This window comes from Microcaecilia unicolor, chromosome 3 (genome assembly GCF_901765095.1).
Source record: "Microcaecilia unicolor chromosome 3, aMicUni1.1, whole genome shotgun sequence".
Lineage (NCBI taxonomy): Eukaryota > Metazoa > Chordata > Amphibia > Gymnophiona > Siphonopidae > Microcaecilia > Microcaecilia unicolor.
In genome coordinates this window covers 452,601,404-452,618,375 of record NC_044033.1, presented here as the reverse complement: position 1 = coordinate 452,618,375, position 16,972 = coordinate 452,601,404, and the positions used below count along the sequence as shown (strand labels likewise).

Sequence of the window (16,972 nt, the reverse complement as noted above, 5' to 3'; positions counted from 1 at the left end):
AACGATCATAGGGTTCTTTTGGGTTGATGTAGTTGGACAAGGTGCCACATGTAAGATGGTGTGAGGCCACAGAGACATTTAAAGATCATTGTTAGTAACTTGAATTCTATTCTTGCTTTAATGGGTAGCCAGTGTAGATTGTTAAGAAATGGTGTAGCACAATCAGACCAGCGACTTCCTTCACTGCAGCTCCTTGTGACTATGGGCAAGTCACTTAACCCTCCATTGCCCCTGGTACAAAATAAGTACCTGAATATATGTAAACCGCTTTGAATGTAGTTGCAAAAACCTCAGAAAGGCGGTATATCAAGTCCCATTTCCCTTCTATCAATTTAGCTGCTACAGTTTTTACTATTTGCAGATGTTTCAGTGATTTGTCTGGCAGTCCTAAATAGCCTATATTGCAATACGAGTCCTGTAAGAACCATAGCCTGTACAATAATGTAGATATGGGTTTCGTCAAGTAGTTGTTTCATGTGCTGCAGAAATTTTTATTTGAAGAATCTTTTACATATCAAATTGTTTATTTGGTAGGACATATTGAGGTGTGAGTCTATCCATACTCCTAAGAGTTTGATTTCGTTTTTCAGTGGGATTGTTCCTACCAGTTCAGGGTGTGTGTCTTGTTGTCTTGTTTCCCACCCATAGTATGTTGGTTTTTATCAGGGTTAATTTTCAGTTTCAGGGTAGAAAACCATTCATAAGGCATTTATGAGCATATTGATGATGGGTTTGTTCCTGGGAATAGAAGGATAATGTTGTATGCATAGGCATAATATTTGATTTTGTAAGGAGTTCACATGTTTCCTTTGTCTCTGAGAATGGGGGAGAGTGGGGAGCCTTGCAGAGCACCGTGTTCCATAGTCATGGTTGAGATAGAGATTGTTGCCATTTGACTTGAATGGATCTGTGTTTTAGAAATTCTGAGAACCAATTGAGAACTCTATCTCTCATTCCTACTTATTCGAGCATTGTTAAGAGGATTTCATGATTGACCAGGTCAAAGGCAGCCAATAGGTATAGTTGCATAATGAAGATTTCTTGGTCTTTATCCATAAGATGATGTAGTTCTGACAGAAGAACTGTCATTTCTGTTTCTGTGCTGTTTGTAGATCAGAATCCTGATTGTATTGGATCCAGTAGTCAGTGTTGTTCCATTTATTCTTGTAATTGGGTTGCCACCAGGGCTTCCAGGATCTTGACTATGGTGGGTATGTTTGCTACTGGCCGGTAGTTGTTAGAAGAATTCTTGTCTAGTGAATCTCCTTTGATCAGTGGATTAAGTACTATTCCACTTAGTTCTTTTGGGAAACAGCCTTTAGTTAATATAGAGGAGCATAATCGAACGGGGCGCCCATCTTTAAGGGCGCTCATCTCTAAGGTTGTCCCGGTGAAGGGGCAGGGCATCCCATATTATCGAAACAAGATGGGCATCCATCTTTCGTTTCAATAATACGGTCGGGGACGCCCAAATCTCAGCATTTAGGTCGACCTTAGAGATGGGCGACCTTGGTTTTCGCCGATAATGGAAACCGAGGACACCCATCTCAAAACAACCAAATCCAAGCCCTTTGGTCGTGGGAGAAGCCAGCATTTGTAGTGCACTGGTCCACCTCACATGCCAGGACACCAACCGGGCACCCTAGGGGGCACTGCAGTGGACATCATAAATTGCTCCCAGCTGCACAGCTCCCTTACCTTGTGTGCTGAGCCCCCCAAAACCCACTACCCACCACTCTACACCCTTAGGGATGAAGGGGGGCACCTAGATGTGGGTACAGTGGGTTTCTGGTGGGTTTTGGAGGGCTCACATTTACCACCACAAGTGTAACAGGTAGGGGTGGGGATACGCCTGGGTTCGCCTGCCTAAAGTACTCTGCACCCAGTACAACTGCTCCAGGTATGTGCATACTGCTGCGATGGACCTGAGTATGGCATTTGAGGCTGGCATAGAGGCTGGCAAAAAAGTATTTTGAAAGATTTTTTGAGGGTGGGAGGGGGTTGGTAACCACTGAGGGAGTAAGGGGAGGTCATCCCCGATTCCCTCCGGTGGTCATCTGTTCAGTTTGGACACTTTTTTGATGCTTGGTCATGAAAAAAATAATGGACCAAGTAATGGACCTTCTTTTTTCCATTATCGGCCAAGGACATCCATCTCCTAAGCACACCCCACTACACAGTCCTGCCTTCACTACACTGCCAACATGCCCCCGTGAACTTTGGTCATCCCCATGATGGAAAGCAGTTGAGGGCTCCCAAAATCGGCTTTCGATTATGCCAATTTGGCTGACCTTGCGAGAAGGACACCCATTTCCTGATTTGTGTCGGAAGATGGGCGCCCTTCTCTTTCAAAAATTCACCTGATTGTCAGCTAACAAAGGATTTCCCCCATTGCAGTATTTGTGGTTTTTTTAGGGGAGGGGGATATTTCAGTATTTTCTTTGTCCTTCCATTTAAATAGACTCCTGTTTTAGTCACACCATATGAAACAATAACTACTGTTCTCATGACAATTATTTAACACTAAATAGGACCTGAAAATGATGCTAATTGACTAAACTATTTTGATTAATTTCTATATCAAGTTAATTCTGGTGCCCAGACCAGCACACCACACAAATTAACTGGTTGAATGGAACAGGTATTTTCTTGTACAGGAAAGAGTGCATTGGGGTGATATGATTGAAAACTGCAAAATTAATTATTTGGTATTGTTCAAGCTTCAGAAACAGGGGAAAGAACTTCACACACTACAGATGTAAGAAGGCCCATATGGCAGGTTTATGAAGTTTGGAGGCAGGCATCTTTTCATCGGTTTCCCGAGCATAAAGAATACTTTATCTTTTGCAGTATATTGAAAAGATGACAGTGTTAGCTGTATTGCTTGTCTTTATGACATTTATTTTCTCCTTCAGTGACATGCTATTGACTGATCCTAGACAGAAAGGACATGGGGAAAATGCTACAAGGCTCCCTGACCTAAAGCTCTTTATTTCATATAGAATTACTGAGCACATAAATAAAATGAAAGGCATTCTGCGGAAATAATTTGTTTGAAACATAAAGGATGTATAGATATATGATATAAATCATTATTTGAGAATTGTCTGTTGATGAGCAAAAACCTTTGAAAAAAAAAACAAATTTTGTGTACTTGAAGCAGAATATGGGAAGGTCTTACATAGTAACATATAACATAGTAGATGACGGCAGAAAAAGACCTGCATGGTCCATCCAGTCTGCCCAAGACAAACTCATATGTGTATACCTTACCTTGAATTTGTACCTGTCCTTTTCAGGGCACAGACCATATAAGTCTGCCCAGCAGTATTTCCCGCCTCCCAACCACCAGTCCCGCCTCCCATCATCGGCTATGGTACAGACCGTGCAAGTCTGCCCTCCCCTATCCTCACCTCCCAACCACCACCCCCTCTTCCCCCCACCTGCTCCGCCACCCAATTTCAGCTAAGCTTCTGAGGATCCATTCCTTCTGCACAGGATTCCTCTATGCATATCCCACGCATGTTTGAACTCCGTTACCGTTTCATCTCCACCACCTCCCGCGGGAGGGCATTCCAAGCGTCCACTACCCTCTCCGTGAAAAAATACTTCCTGACATCTTTCCTGAGTCTGCCCCCCTTCAATCTCATTTCATGTCCTCTCGTTCTACTGCCTTCCCATCTCCAGAAAAGATTGTCTTGGGTGGGGCTGCTGCTTAAGCACACAACTTGTACAATACAGTAACTTAGTACATCTTTGCTGCCTGTGGGCGTCCATATTTATACCCATAGGTGTAACTGCAGGTGTCTAAATGTCAAGCACACCAATACTGGGTATGAGGGAGTTTATAGAACAGTCCCTTTAAACAGCTCGAACCACCTTAAGAGCACTAGTACCGCCTGGGAAGAAGTGAGCCAGGAGGAGGGGTGGAGCCTAAATCAGGGCCTGACTGAGGTTAAGGAAGCCAAGAGAGAAGGAGAAATCGAAGCCCCAGTGTACGACACCACCACCTAAGGTTAAGAATGGAGAGTTTTGAGCCAGGAGCAAGCTTTGACTACACATTGAAGTAAGCATACAGTACTTAACTCCAGTAGCATAGCCCAGGCCACCTCTGGAACTGTAGTGTCCCTTTACTTTTGCTGGCAGAGATGCCAAAGCCCCACCATCCTAATAAATACAGAACTGCCGCTCCCCTCCTCCTCCTCCTCCTCCTCCCACTGATTCCTTAACATAGAATTTTACAGTGTGCCTTCAGCTGCCAGTGCCGAGACTGAAGGCCTGCCACCAACTTCTGTGTTAAGGAATCAGTGCAAATCAGTGGGAGCAGCTCGAGCATCTGTATTTATTTGGCTGGTTGTTCCTTGGTATCCTTGCCAACAAAGGTATGATTAGCACATCGGGGGGGGGGGGGGGAGAAGAGGAGGGAGGAATGTGTTACACCCTCCCCAAGTCTACTCCTGGGCACTCCCAAAACTGGAGGGCTGGCTATGACACTGACTTCTGCATTAAGGAAGCAGAATGAGGAGGGGGGGAGGGACTCGGGCACCTGTATTTATTTACCTGATGTGGTCTCAGCATCCCCACCAGCAAAGGTATGTTTGGCACACATAGGGGGGGGGGGGTGAGGGAAGAATGCATTATCCCCAGTTCATCCCTGAGGCCCCACTCCCCAAAATTGGAACTATGCCACCAACTTCTGCATTAAGGAAACAACCTGATGAGGAGGGGAGCAGTTTGTGCACCTGTATTTATTTGGCTGCTGGGGCCTTGGCATCCCCATTGGCAAAGGTGTGTGTAGCTTGCAGGGGGATGAGGAAGAGGGATTAGAATGCATTACCCCCCAGTCCACCTCTAGGCACCCCCAAAATTGGAGGGCTGACTATGCTGCCAACTTCTGCATTAGAGAAGCAGCCTGAGGAAGAAGAGGGCTGTTCGAGCACCAGTATTTATTTGGCTGGCAGGGCCTCGGCATTCCCGCCAGCAAAGGCATGTTTAGCATGTGGAAGGGGAAGAGAAGGAGGGATGAATGTATTGCACCCCCAGGCTACCCCTGGGCACACCTAAAATTGGAGAGCTGGCTACACTGCCAATTTCTGTATTAAGGAAGTAGCCTAGGAGTGGGGGGAGTGGTTTGGGCACATGTATTTATTTAGCTGGCAAAGCTTCAGTATCCCTGCCAACAAAGGTATGTTTAGCTCGCTGTTGGGGGGGGGGGGGGAGAGGAGAAGGGAGGAATGCATTGCCTCCCTAGTCTACCTCTTGGTGTCCCCAAAATTGGAGGGCTGGCTACGCCCTTTCTTACCTTATTGTGTTACTTATGAAATTAGCACAGACACACTGCCTCCTCAACAGAAGGTGTATGGGAGGTAATTCTATAAAGGGGTACCCAATTTTAAGTATCAAGAACATGCCTGTTTGTAGTCTATCCTATAAAAAGAAGTAGGCACCTACTTTTCTTTATAGAATGTTTGCATTTTTTGTGCAAACATTTACAGCAGCCATATAACCAGTGTAAACGCTAGAACTAGAACCTAGGGTGTGAAAGTATTTGCATAGATTATAGTAGTTTATATTTTATGCCTGTAAATGTGTTCCCACCCATGCTTCACCAAACTTCACCCATACACATGCCCAACTACATAGTACATACCATTTAATATTTGTGCATACTTAGAGAAAATTCATAGTACTACTACTACTATTATTTCACATTTCTATAGTGCTACAAAGCGTACGCAGCGCTGCACAAACATAGAAGAAAGACAGTCCCTGCTCAAAGAGCTTACAATCTAGTAGACAAAAAAATAAAGCAAACAAATCAATTAATGTGTGGAGGAAAGAGGAGAGGAGGGTAGGTGAAGGCGAGTGGATACAAGTGGTTACGAGTCAAAAGCAATGTTAAAGAGGTGGGCTTTCAATCTAGATTTAAAGATGGTCAAGGATGGGGCAAGAAAATAGTACTTATGCATGTGTGTGTCCAGATATATACTTACTTGACTACAATATTGGCATTTATGCTGGTATTCTGAACATTTATGTGTATGATTGGCACATAAACATTAGTACCTACTTTATATGTATAACCCCTATGACTGGGTACACTTGTAAGACTAGATTCTGTAAATGGCACCCAAATGTGGCCACCAAGAAAATGAGCGCTGAGTGCTATTCTACAAATGGCACTTCAAATTGGGCACCGTTTATAGAACAGCACATAGCACCAGGATCTGCATCCACCTTTTGGCATGCATATTTACACCACTGAAACTTGGTGTAAATCCTGCACATAAATTAAGCACAAATCCCCCAAATTCTATAATAGTGTGCGCATCTTTAGTGAACTCCCATGATGCACCCATGCTCCTGAAATAACAAGCACAGAAGAACAAAGGATCCTCACGCAGGTCAAAATAAACAGGTAAACACAGCAAAAGTAGCAACAAAGTTGATGAAAAAAATGTCCAACGGACTCAGTGAGTTCACATCAGAAGTTTTGCTGTACATTTTTAGCGACATTTGGCTGTGAACGATCTTGTTTTCTCACATCAGTTATTAGGTGCATTGTCTCCGGACTTTGTAGAATGCTCAGAAATCTAATGCTAGCACACTACAGTGAATCCTGAGGTAGGCCTCTGCGGCCGAAACACGATTCATGTTGAGTCCGCTTCATTTTGTGAATAAAACTTCTGATGTGAACTCACTGAGTCCGTTGGACGTTTTTTTCATCATCTTTGTTGTCACCTTTCTTTGTGCACCCATACTCCTACCATGACAATACCTCCTTTTAATTTGCACGCTAAAAGATTTACGTGCACATCTTTATAGAATTGCACTTAGGAGGATATAGGTGCACATCCAAATTATTACTAATTAATTCCAATAACTGATGGTTAACCCCCAATTATTGGTGCTAATTGGCTCATTACTTAACTAAATTGTGTTAATAAGTTGGGTACATGCTCAAATTGTGTGTACAATTTTGAGTGCCATTTATAGGATCCAGGAGGTAGATTACATGCATGCATTTATACCTTTTTTGGAGCAGATGTAAATTTGTCTAAGAGCATTTATGCACTGTTGGGGCTAGTACTGGGAATCGATTTTATAAAGGCATAGAGGTGCATATGATACCTTTGTAAAATAAGCTTAAAATAAGCACCTTTTTGGATTTATCATTTAGGGGGTCCTTTTACTACTACTACTACTACTTAGCATTTCTATAGCGCTGCCAGGGTTACGCAGCGCTGTACAAGTTTAGCATGGGGAAGGACAGGTTAGCATGTGGTAATGGACATTAGCATGTGCTAAGGGCCTTATTCTATAAAGGTTATGCTCCTAAATTTATGTTTCTAAAATTTATGAGCATAATTTATGCTCCTAAATTACAAACATACTCTATGCTCCAAAATTATTCTTATAATTTAAAAGCATAAATTTAGGAGCGTAAATTATGCTCAGAAATTAGAAGTATACATTTTAGGAGCATAAATTTAGGAGCATAACCTTTATAAAATAAGGTCATAAATGCTGTGCATCCTATTTTACACGCTAATTTTTGTTAGTGCGTTCTAAGTTTAGTTAAAGGGCCCCATAGTTTCCTGTTGTAAAATAAACTCCTTATTGGACTTTACTGAATTAAAAAAAAATTCCCATTGAGGTTTTGGAAATGCCCTTTTTGAAAAAAAAAATGTTCTTGGCATATTCTTTCAGAAGTCAACCTATGTAGAATATTGAAAAGGTGAAAGCATCTTGCTTTTGAAGACATTTTTGTATTTAATGTTACTGTATATTTGATTCCATTTCAGCTCCCTGTGGATATAATGTAACATCACTGAATGGCACAGTTTATTCCCCAGGATTTCCAGATGAATATCCAAATTCAAAGGACTGTGACTGGCTTATTACTGTGCCACAGGGTCATGGAGTTTATATTAACTTCACATTACTGCAGACAGAGCCAGTGAATGACTACATAGCAGTATGGTATGTAACCTATCAAAATACAAATAAATGGCATCTAGTGATTTTTTTTCTTTTCTTAGTATGATACGCAATTGCATTTATAGCTAGAGGTTCTTGAGATACTTAAGATCAGAAAAACTACATTAAAGAAGGAACAAGTTGTATAAAGTATGTGCTTATAGCTCAAGTACCACATATATTTGAAACAACTGAAGCATCAGGTTAGTGTCAGTAATGCCATATATTGTACACGATAAATCAATTAAGGTTCCTATGGAGGGGCATAATCGAATGGGGGCACCCATCTATAAGGGCACCTATCTCTAAGAACAGCGCCGCAAAAGGGCAGGGAAACCCGCATTATCGGAACAAGATGGGTGTCCATCTTTCATTTCGATAATACGGTCAGGGATGGCCAAATCTCAACATTTGGGTCAACCTTAGAGATGGTCAACCTAAATGTTGAGATCGCCGACCTCAGAGATGGGCAACCTTGGTTTTTGCCGATAATGGAAACTGAGGGCGCCCATCTCAAAAACGGCCAAATCCAAGCCCTTTGGTCGTGGGAGGAGCCAGCATTTGTAGTGCACTGGTCCCCCTCACATGCCAGGACACCAACCGGGCACCCTAGGGGGCACTGCAGTGGACTTCACAAATTGCTCCCAGGTGCATAGCTCCCTAACCTTGGGTGCTGAGCCCCCCAAACCCACTCTCCACAACTGTACACCACTACCAAAGCCCTTAGGGATGAAAGGGGGCACCTAGACGTGGGTATAGTGGGTTTCTGGTGGGTTTTGGAAGGCTGACATTTACCACCACAAGTGTAACAGGTAGGGGGGGGATGGGCCTGGGTCCACCTTCCTGAAGTGCACTGCACCCACTAAAACTGCTCCAGGAACCTGCATACTGCTGTCAGGGAGCTGGGTACGGCATTTGATGCTGGATAAAAAAAGTATTTTTAAACTGGGGAAGTAAGGGGAGGTCATCCCCGATTCCCTCCAGTGGTTATCTGGTCAGTTCAGGCACCTTTTTGAGTCTTGGTCGCAAGAAAAAATGTACAAAGTAAAGTCGGCCAAGTGCTCGTCAGGGACGCCCCCTTTTTTTTACCATTATCAGTTGAGGACGGCTGTCTCTTAATCACGCCCCAGTCCCACCTTCGCTACCCTGCCGACACGCCCCTGTGAACTTTGGCCGTCCCCACAACGGAAAGCAGTTGCAGACGGCCAAAATCATTTTTCAATTATGCTGATTTGGCTGGCCTTGCGAAAAGGACGCCCATCTCCCGATTTGTGTCGAAAGATGGGCTTCCTTCTCTTTCAAAAATAAGCGTGATGGTTGCCTTAGAATGCTCACAAATCTGAGTATAAATGCCACATGAAAATTACTTTCCTGTTATTGTCTAAGCACAATCATTCACTGTTTAGTATAGAAATATTTATATTATTCTAACATGAATCATCAGTTTTTCTTTTTCGACTTGCTTATGTAAGTTGCCTTCATAGTTCACAGATTCTTGGCCTTGTGTGGAAATGTGTGGTTTTAAAAGAATCAATGGAGGACAGGAACAATATATTGAGTAAAGTTGCAAACTGGCTGCTAATAATTTGGTTTTAGGGATGGCTGGTGTCAATTTTAGACACTTGACTGATGGAAATGAAGGAGGTTATTATAGTATCCTTCTTGTTTCTCAGCTGCCTTTAGAATCATCAAGCTCCCCATACTGGTGCAGCAAGTGAAATGCTTTAGTGTTGGTGCAGCTGTAATTCCATGGTTTAGTTCACATTTGTCTGGTAGGTGAAAACTAAGAATCAATGATATGGGGCTCATTTTCAAAAAAGAAAAACATCCAAAAAGCAGCACAAAGTGGCAGATGGATGTTTTTATTGCAAAAACACCCAAATCACTATTTTCAAAACATATTTTAAGACATTTTTCTATGCAGTTCATCTGCGGTGTGTACAAATCACAAGGAGGCAAGTTGGGGACAGGAATTGGGTGGTCCCACAACTTGGATGTGTTCTACCATAATGGAACAAAATGTCCAGGTTTAAAAGTTGGACATTGTGGTCCGGACATGTTTCAGTCAAGACTAAGTCACAAAAAGGTATCTTAAATGACAAGATGACCAGTGGAGGGATTAAGGCATGAACCATCTTCCAACACCTATAACTTTATCTCATATCATTAAATCCCTTAACCTCTCTTCTTCTCCAGCTGACCCCAGGACTTCCTGGTTGGTTTCTCGATTCTTCTCCTTGCTCTCCCCACTTCTTCTCCCTCTTCTTGTTAAGTAGTAAGTACTCTGCTTACAATGTCACTCTCTCCACTGCTCTGGACACACTTGCACCATCCATCTCCCGTCCCACAAGGCGTACTAATCCCCAGCCCTGGCTGACCCCTTGCATCCGATACCTTCGCTCCTGCGCCCTATCTGCCGAACGCCTCTAGAGGAAATCTCGCACCCATACCGACTTCATTCATTACAAATTCATGCTATCCTCCTTCCAGTCCTCCCTATTCCTTGCCAAACAGGACTATTACACCCAATTGACTAATTCTCTCGGCTCCAACCCTTGTCGTCTCTTTGCCACCCTTAACTCCCTCCTCAAAGTGCCCTTTGCTCCCATCCCCCCCCTCAATCTCTCCACAATCACTAGCTGACTACTTCCGTGACAAGGTGCAGAAGATCAACCTTGAATTCACTACCAAGCCACCTCCTCCTCTTCACCCTTTAACCCACTCCCTCAACCAACCAACCCAGGCCTCCTTCTCCTCTTTTCCTGATATCACCGAGGAGGAAACCGCCCACCTTCTTTCCTCCTCGAAATGCACCACCTCTTCCTTGCCAAATCCAAAGGTCATTAATCCATCCTCATCCTCGTCGACCTATCCATTGCTTTTGACACTGTCAATCACAACTTACTTCTTGCCACACTGTCCTCATTTGGATTCCAGGGCTCTGTCCTCTCCTGGTTCTCCTCTTATCTCTCCCACCGCACCTTCAGTGTACATTCTCAAGGATCTTCCTCCATCCCCATCCCGCTCTCTGTTGGAGTTCCTCAGGGATCTGTCATTGGACCCCTTCTTTTTTCAATCTACTCCTCTTCCCTGGGTTCGCTGATCTCATCCCATGGTTTCCAATATCATCTTTATGCTGACGACAACCAGCTTTACCTCTCCACACCGGACATCACTGCGGAAACTCAGGCCAAAGTATCGGCCTGCCTATCTGACATTGCTGCCTGGTGTCCAACCGCCACCTGAAACTGAACATAGCTAAGACCGAGCTTATTGTCTTTCCACCCAAACCCACTTCTCCTCTCCCTCCTCTCTCTATCTCAGTTGATAACACCCTCATCCTCCCCGTCTCATCTGCCCGCAACCTCGGAGTCATCTTCAACTTCTCCCTCTCCTTCTCCGCACATATCCAGCAGATAGCCAAGACCTGTCGCTTCTTTCTCTATAACATCAGCAAAATTCGCCCTTTCCTCTCTGAGCATACCACCCGAACACTCGTCCACTCTCTCATTACCTCTCGCCTTGACTACTGCAACCTACTCCTCACTGGCCTCCCACTTAGCCATCTATCCCCCCTTCAATCCATTCAGAACTCTGCTACACGTCTTATCTTCCGTCAGGACCGATATGCCCATATCACCCCTCTCCTCAAGTCACTTCACTGGCTTCCGATCAGGTACCGCATACAGTTCAAGCTTCTCCTACTTACCTACAAATGCACTCGATCTGCAGCCCCTCATTACCTCTCTACCCTCATCTCCCCTTACGCTCCTACCCGTAACCTCCGCTCACAGGACAAATCCCTCCTCTCGGTACCTTTCTCCACCATCGCCAACTCCAGACTCCGCCATTTCTGCCTCGCCTCACCCTATGCGTGGAATAAACTCCCTGAGCCCATACGCCAAGCCCCCTCGCTGCCCATCTTCAAATCCTTACTCAAAGCCCACCTCTTCAATGTCGCCTTTGGCACTTAACCATTATACCTCCATTCAGGATATCTAGACTGCCCCAACTTTACATTTCGTCCTTTAGATTGTAAGCTCCTTTGAGCAGGGACTATCCTTCTTTGTTAAACTGTACAGTGCTGCATAACCCTTGTAGCGCTTTAGAAATGTTTAGTAGTAGTAGTAGTAGTAGTTCTTTGTGACAGTCTGTCCTCTGAACAGGTCTCTGACTTATGGAAACATGCCTTTGAACACCCTCTTCTTATGAAACCTAATCTTAACCCAGCTCTCCCCATTAGTCTCTACTACTTCTACTATTTAGCATTTCTATAGTGCTACAAGGCGTACGCAGTGCTGCACAAACATAGAAGAAAGACAGTCCCTGCTCAAAGAGCTTCTCCACCCTATTTCTAATTTACCTTGTTTCTCAAAAATGCTAGAAAAACATGTACTATACCAGCTGGACTCTTTTAAGAAAACACTCCTGCACTACATCCTTATCAGTAGGGATTTCGCCACTGCCACAGTATTGAGACACTTCTTTTAGCACTAAATGACTGTATTTGAACTTCTCGTGACCAGCATTATTCTGTTATAGTTGTTTCTCTTGACCTTGCCTCAGCCTTTGATATTGTCTCTCACCCCTTTTTGCTTTCTCGCCTTCATTCCTTAGATATCCCAGGAACAGTCCTCGCCTGGTTTACCAGCTATCTCATAGATTGTACCTTTCAACTATTCCACAATAGTTCTTGTTCTCCAATTTACTCTTTGCTTTCTGGTATGTCACAAGGATCTATTCTTGCCCTCACTCTTTTAAATATTTTTTCTTTATCCCCTCTTCACACTCATTCATGGGCAAGGTTGTGCCCCATTTAATTATGTGGATGACATTCAAATTCTATGCTGCTCAACAGATCCAACCACTTTACTGGCTGCTGTTAATTCTTGCCTATCTAATGTCTCTTCCTGGCTTAAATCAAACCAATTGCTTATTAATTCCTTAGAATGTGAGGCAATCCATTTTTCTCATTCCTCATCTTCTTTGCCTCCTCTCCCTCCAATTCTTTCATGGCCACCAGCTTCCATACCATGAAACCATTACAATTCTCAGTTTTATCTTTGATTCATGCCTCATCTTCAAGCCACAGATTGATTCAGTTGTCCACTCCTCATTCTTTGCACTACAACACATTTGTCCTTTTCTTGACGCCTCTCTTTTGTGCACTCTGCTTCTTTTTCTGTCTCTTTCTATTAGTCTTCCTCTTTATTCATTAAAATGTCTTCAACTTATTCAATCAACCGCTGCCAAGGTTCTTCACTCAGCTTACCATTTTGACCATGTTACTCCTCTTCTCCGCACTGAACACTGGTGGTCAGTCACTTCCAGGATTAAGTTTAATAGCCTTGTTTGGCCTTTAAGTCTCGTCTTCCCACTGCCCCCCAATATCTTTTGTCTCTGCTTACCCGTTACACACCCTCCTGCTCTCTTTGTTCTTCATCTGGAAACTTTCTATTTGTTCCCTCTCTTCCTTCATTTTGTCTAATTATCTCTAGAGAAGCTAATTTCAGTTTTCAAGGACCTTCTCTCTGGAACTGTCGTCCATCTCATCTTCACCTTGAAATATCTTACCTGAAATTTAAGTCCTTGCTAAAAAAAACGTTCCTTTTCACAGAGGCTTTTAACACTCCCTCCTTTTTTTTTTTTTTTCCAAATATTTTATTGGTAATATAGCAAATTACAACCATAACAAAATAACATCAGATATCATCAACCAATTCTTATTTATGGTCCCCCTCCCCCCCTCCCTCCCAAAGTCAGTGGCGTTGATTCTGGTTCTTGAGATTGTTCATATATTGACCAAATGTTCATGAATATTTTCATGGTGCCTTTCCTCTTAGCAGTCAATTTCGACATCTGATATAGAAAGTCTACTTTGCGAGCTATCAGTTGTAATGCTGGTGTTTCTGCTTGTTTCCAGGCTCGAGCTAAGGCTATCTTGGCCGCTACAAAATATTGAGTAGCCAGTCTATGTTGTCCACTGGGAAGTGAGCTGGGCCGGAAATGGAGGAGGCAATGTTCTGCCTTCTTTGGGTATGGTTGAGGCAACACTGTATTTACCAACTTCACTACTGCCTCCCAGAACAGTTCCACTTTCGGACATGTCCACCAAATATGGTAGAACGTACCCTGAAGGCCACATCCCCGCCAACATTTTCCCGAGGTCCCCGGATATATCTTTTGCAATCTATCCGGGGTATAATGCCACCAATACAATAGCTTGTGTCCGTTTTCATTGATAGATTGTGCTGGGGATGCCTTGAGCAGATATTTATAGTTGCTCATCCATATTGTTCTAGGGTGTGTACATTGTAATACCTTTTCCCATTTCTTATGATAAATAATTTGAGGGTCTGTCCTACCCACTAATGCAAGATATATCCGGGATATACTCCCTCTGCCCCCTCCCCTGCGCATTGCTAATTCGAGGGTTGTCTCTTCTAAATCTAATTCGTCTTGTGCTCGTCTTTTAATAAAGTTACGCAAACAGCAATAATAAACAAGATCTTTTTCCGTTAAACCATATTCTTCTTGAAGTTCCTGGAAACTAATCATGTTGCCCTCCGCCCATACCTGTCCCAGTGTGTATAAGCCTGCTTTTGCCCAGTTGTCAAATACCTTTTCTGATCTCCCCAGTGGGAAACCCTCCGCCCACCGTATTGCTGTTCTTCGGTAATATTTCCTTTCCGGGAACATATGCCTTCTAATTTGTAACCATGTTTGGAGAGGGTGTTTTAAACTAATAGGTAGTTCCTGCAGTATAGATGTCAGTTCTCTCCCTGATATCCACAATATATCCTCTATCGTGTATCTACCTATCCATGCTCTCTCCCAATGCATCCATTTCTTTATTGCCCCTGGAGCCCAGTCAGCTAGTATTCTTAATTGTGCTGCTTGGTAATATAGATAAAAATTGGGTGCTCCCATACCCCCTCGGTCTAGTGTTTGATACATCGTGGCTCTATTGACCCGTGGAGGCCTCTTCCTCCATATATATCGAAACATTTTCTTATTTAATTGCGAAAAAAAGGAGGCAGGTATCGGTATGGGCAGTGCTAGAAATAAGTATAATAATTTAGGGAGCAACATCATCTTGATAGCATGGATACGCCCTTTCCAAGATACATTGAGGCCCTCCCATCTATCTAGTTCTTGAAAAAGTTCAGCTATCTTTGCTGGAAAATTAGCCTGGAATAACTCTTCTGTCTTGGGTGTGATCTGTATTCCTAAGTATTTAATGGATTTTTGTGCCCAGGCAAATGGAAATGCGTCTCGCAGGGCCGGTATCTCTTCCTTCGGTACTGTTATGTTTAATAGGGTAGATTTAGTTAGATTGGATTTAAATCCCGACACTGCTCCATAATATGTCACGTGATCTATTGCTTTTTGTACTGATATTGCAGGCTGCGCAAGAGTGAGTAGTATGTCATCAGCAAAGAGCAGAAGTTTTTGCTCTTTTCGCCCTCGTACTATGCCCCCCACTTCCTCATCATTTCTCAATATACAAGCGAGCGGCTCTACCGATAAAGCAAACAGAAGCGGAGAGAGGGCACACCCCTGCCTAGTGCCCCGCCGAAGCGGGAAGGCCGCTGTATATGACCCATTAATTTTTAATATTGCTTTCGGGTCTTTATATAGAAGTTGTAGCCATTGTAGGTAACGTCCCTTTATTCCCACCTGCCGAAGCACCGCAAAGAGGTATGCCCAATCAACGCGATCGAACGCTTTTTCTGCGTCGATGGATAGTAATACTGCTGGTATTTTTTCATCCTGTGTGTACTGGATAGTATGAATGAGGCTTCGGATGTTGTCAAACGTTTGTCGTCCTATGATGAATCCCGCCTGATCTTCATGAACTAGGTTTGGGAGCTGTTTTTGTAACCTATGTGCTAATATTTTCGTGAAAAGTTTATAGTCTACGTTGAGCAAGGATATCGGGCGGTATGAGCTACATTGTTGGGGATCTTTGCCTGGTTTTAAGAGCAGTGTTATTGCTGCTAGCTTCCATGTTTGTGGTATCTCTTGAACCTCTTCCAGCTCATTAAATAACCTCTCTAATATTGGGATCAGGTGCTTTGCAAATGTTTTATAAAATTTTATAGTGTACCCATCAGGGCCTGGTGCTTTCCCATGCGCACTATCCTTAATCGCCCATTTAATTTCCTCCGATGTTATGGGGGCCGACATTGTTTCACTCTCCACTCCCCGCAATTGGGGGATACCACTCTCTTTCAAATATCGTTCCACGATTGCTGGCTCTAATGTGGGCTCTTTCTCATATAGTGAGGTATAGTATTCTAAGAAGGTTCTCTGTATTTGATCTAGTTGTGTGATGTGCTCTCCACTCGCATCTCGTATCCCCCCTATATGGTTCCGCTGAGCTTGTTTTTTAAGCTTATTGGCCAAAAGCCTACCCGCTTTCTCCCCAAACTCGAAATGTTCTTGTTGAGTCTGTTGTAATTGCGCCGCTAGGCTTTCCAGTTGGAGTTCATTAAGTGCTAATCTCAACTGGTGTAACTTTTCTGCCTCATTAATGTCATCTGGCTGTGTTTTGTGTTTCTGTTCTGCTTGTCTGAGTTCTTTCCTAATATTGTTTTCCTGGTCCATGCGAGTTTTTGATATATGGGCTCGTAGTGTTATTAAATGCCCTCTAGTCACTGCCTTTAGGCCTTCCCACAAGGTGCTCACTCTGACCTCGCCTGTATCATTGAATTTAAGATATTCCATAATATATTGTTCTATCTCCTGTGCATTTCTCTCATCATATAGTAAGGTGTCGTCTAGTCGCCAATATCTTATGCCTACAAAATGAGCTCCTAGGGCAAGTGTTAGCACTACTGGAGAATGGTCAGACCATGTGCGAGGTTCTATGCTGGTATCTTGTGTCTTTCTTGCTATATTAACATCTCCTAACCAGCCATCTATTCTAGAATAGGACTTATAATTGGGGGAGTAATATGTGTAATCCCTCTCATTACCATGTTTCTCT

General features: G+C 43.4%; 1 protein-coding gene across 1 annotated transcript in view; it reads left to right on the top strand.

Annotated features, from left to right (window-relative positions):
• Positions 1-16,972, top strand: part of CSMD1 (CUB and Sushi multiple domains 1) — a 2,896,277-nt gene that overhangs the window by 2,496,077 nt on the left and 383,228 nt on the right. The window contains exon 43 of the mRNA XM_030195161.1: positions 7,806-7,983. Coding sequence (XP_030051021.1) covers positions 7,806-7,983 — 178 coding nt within the window. The remainder of the gene's footprint in view (positions 1-7,805; positions 7,984-16,972) is intronic.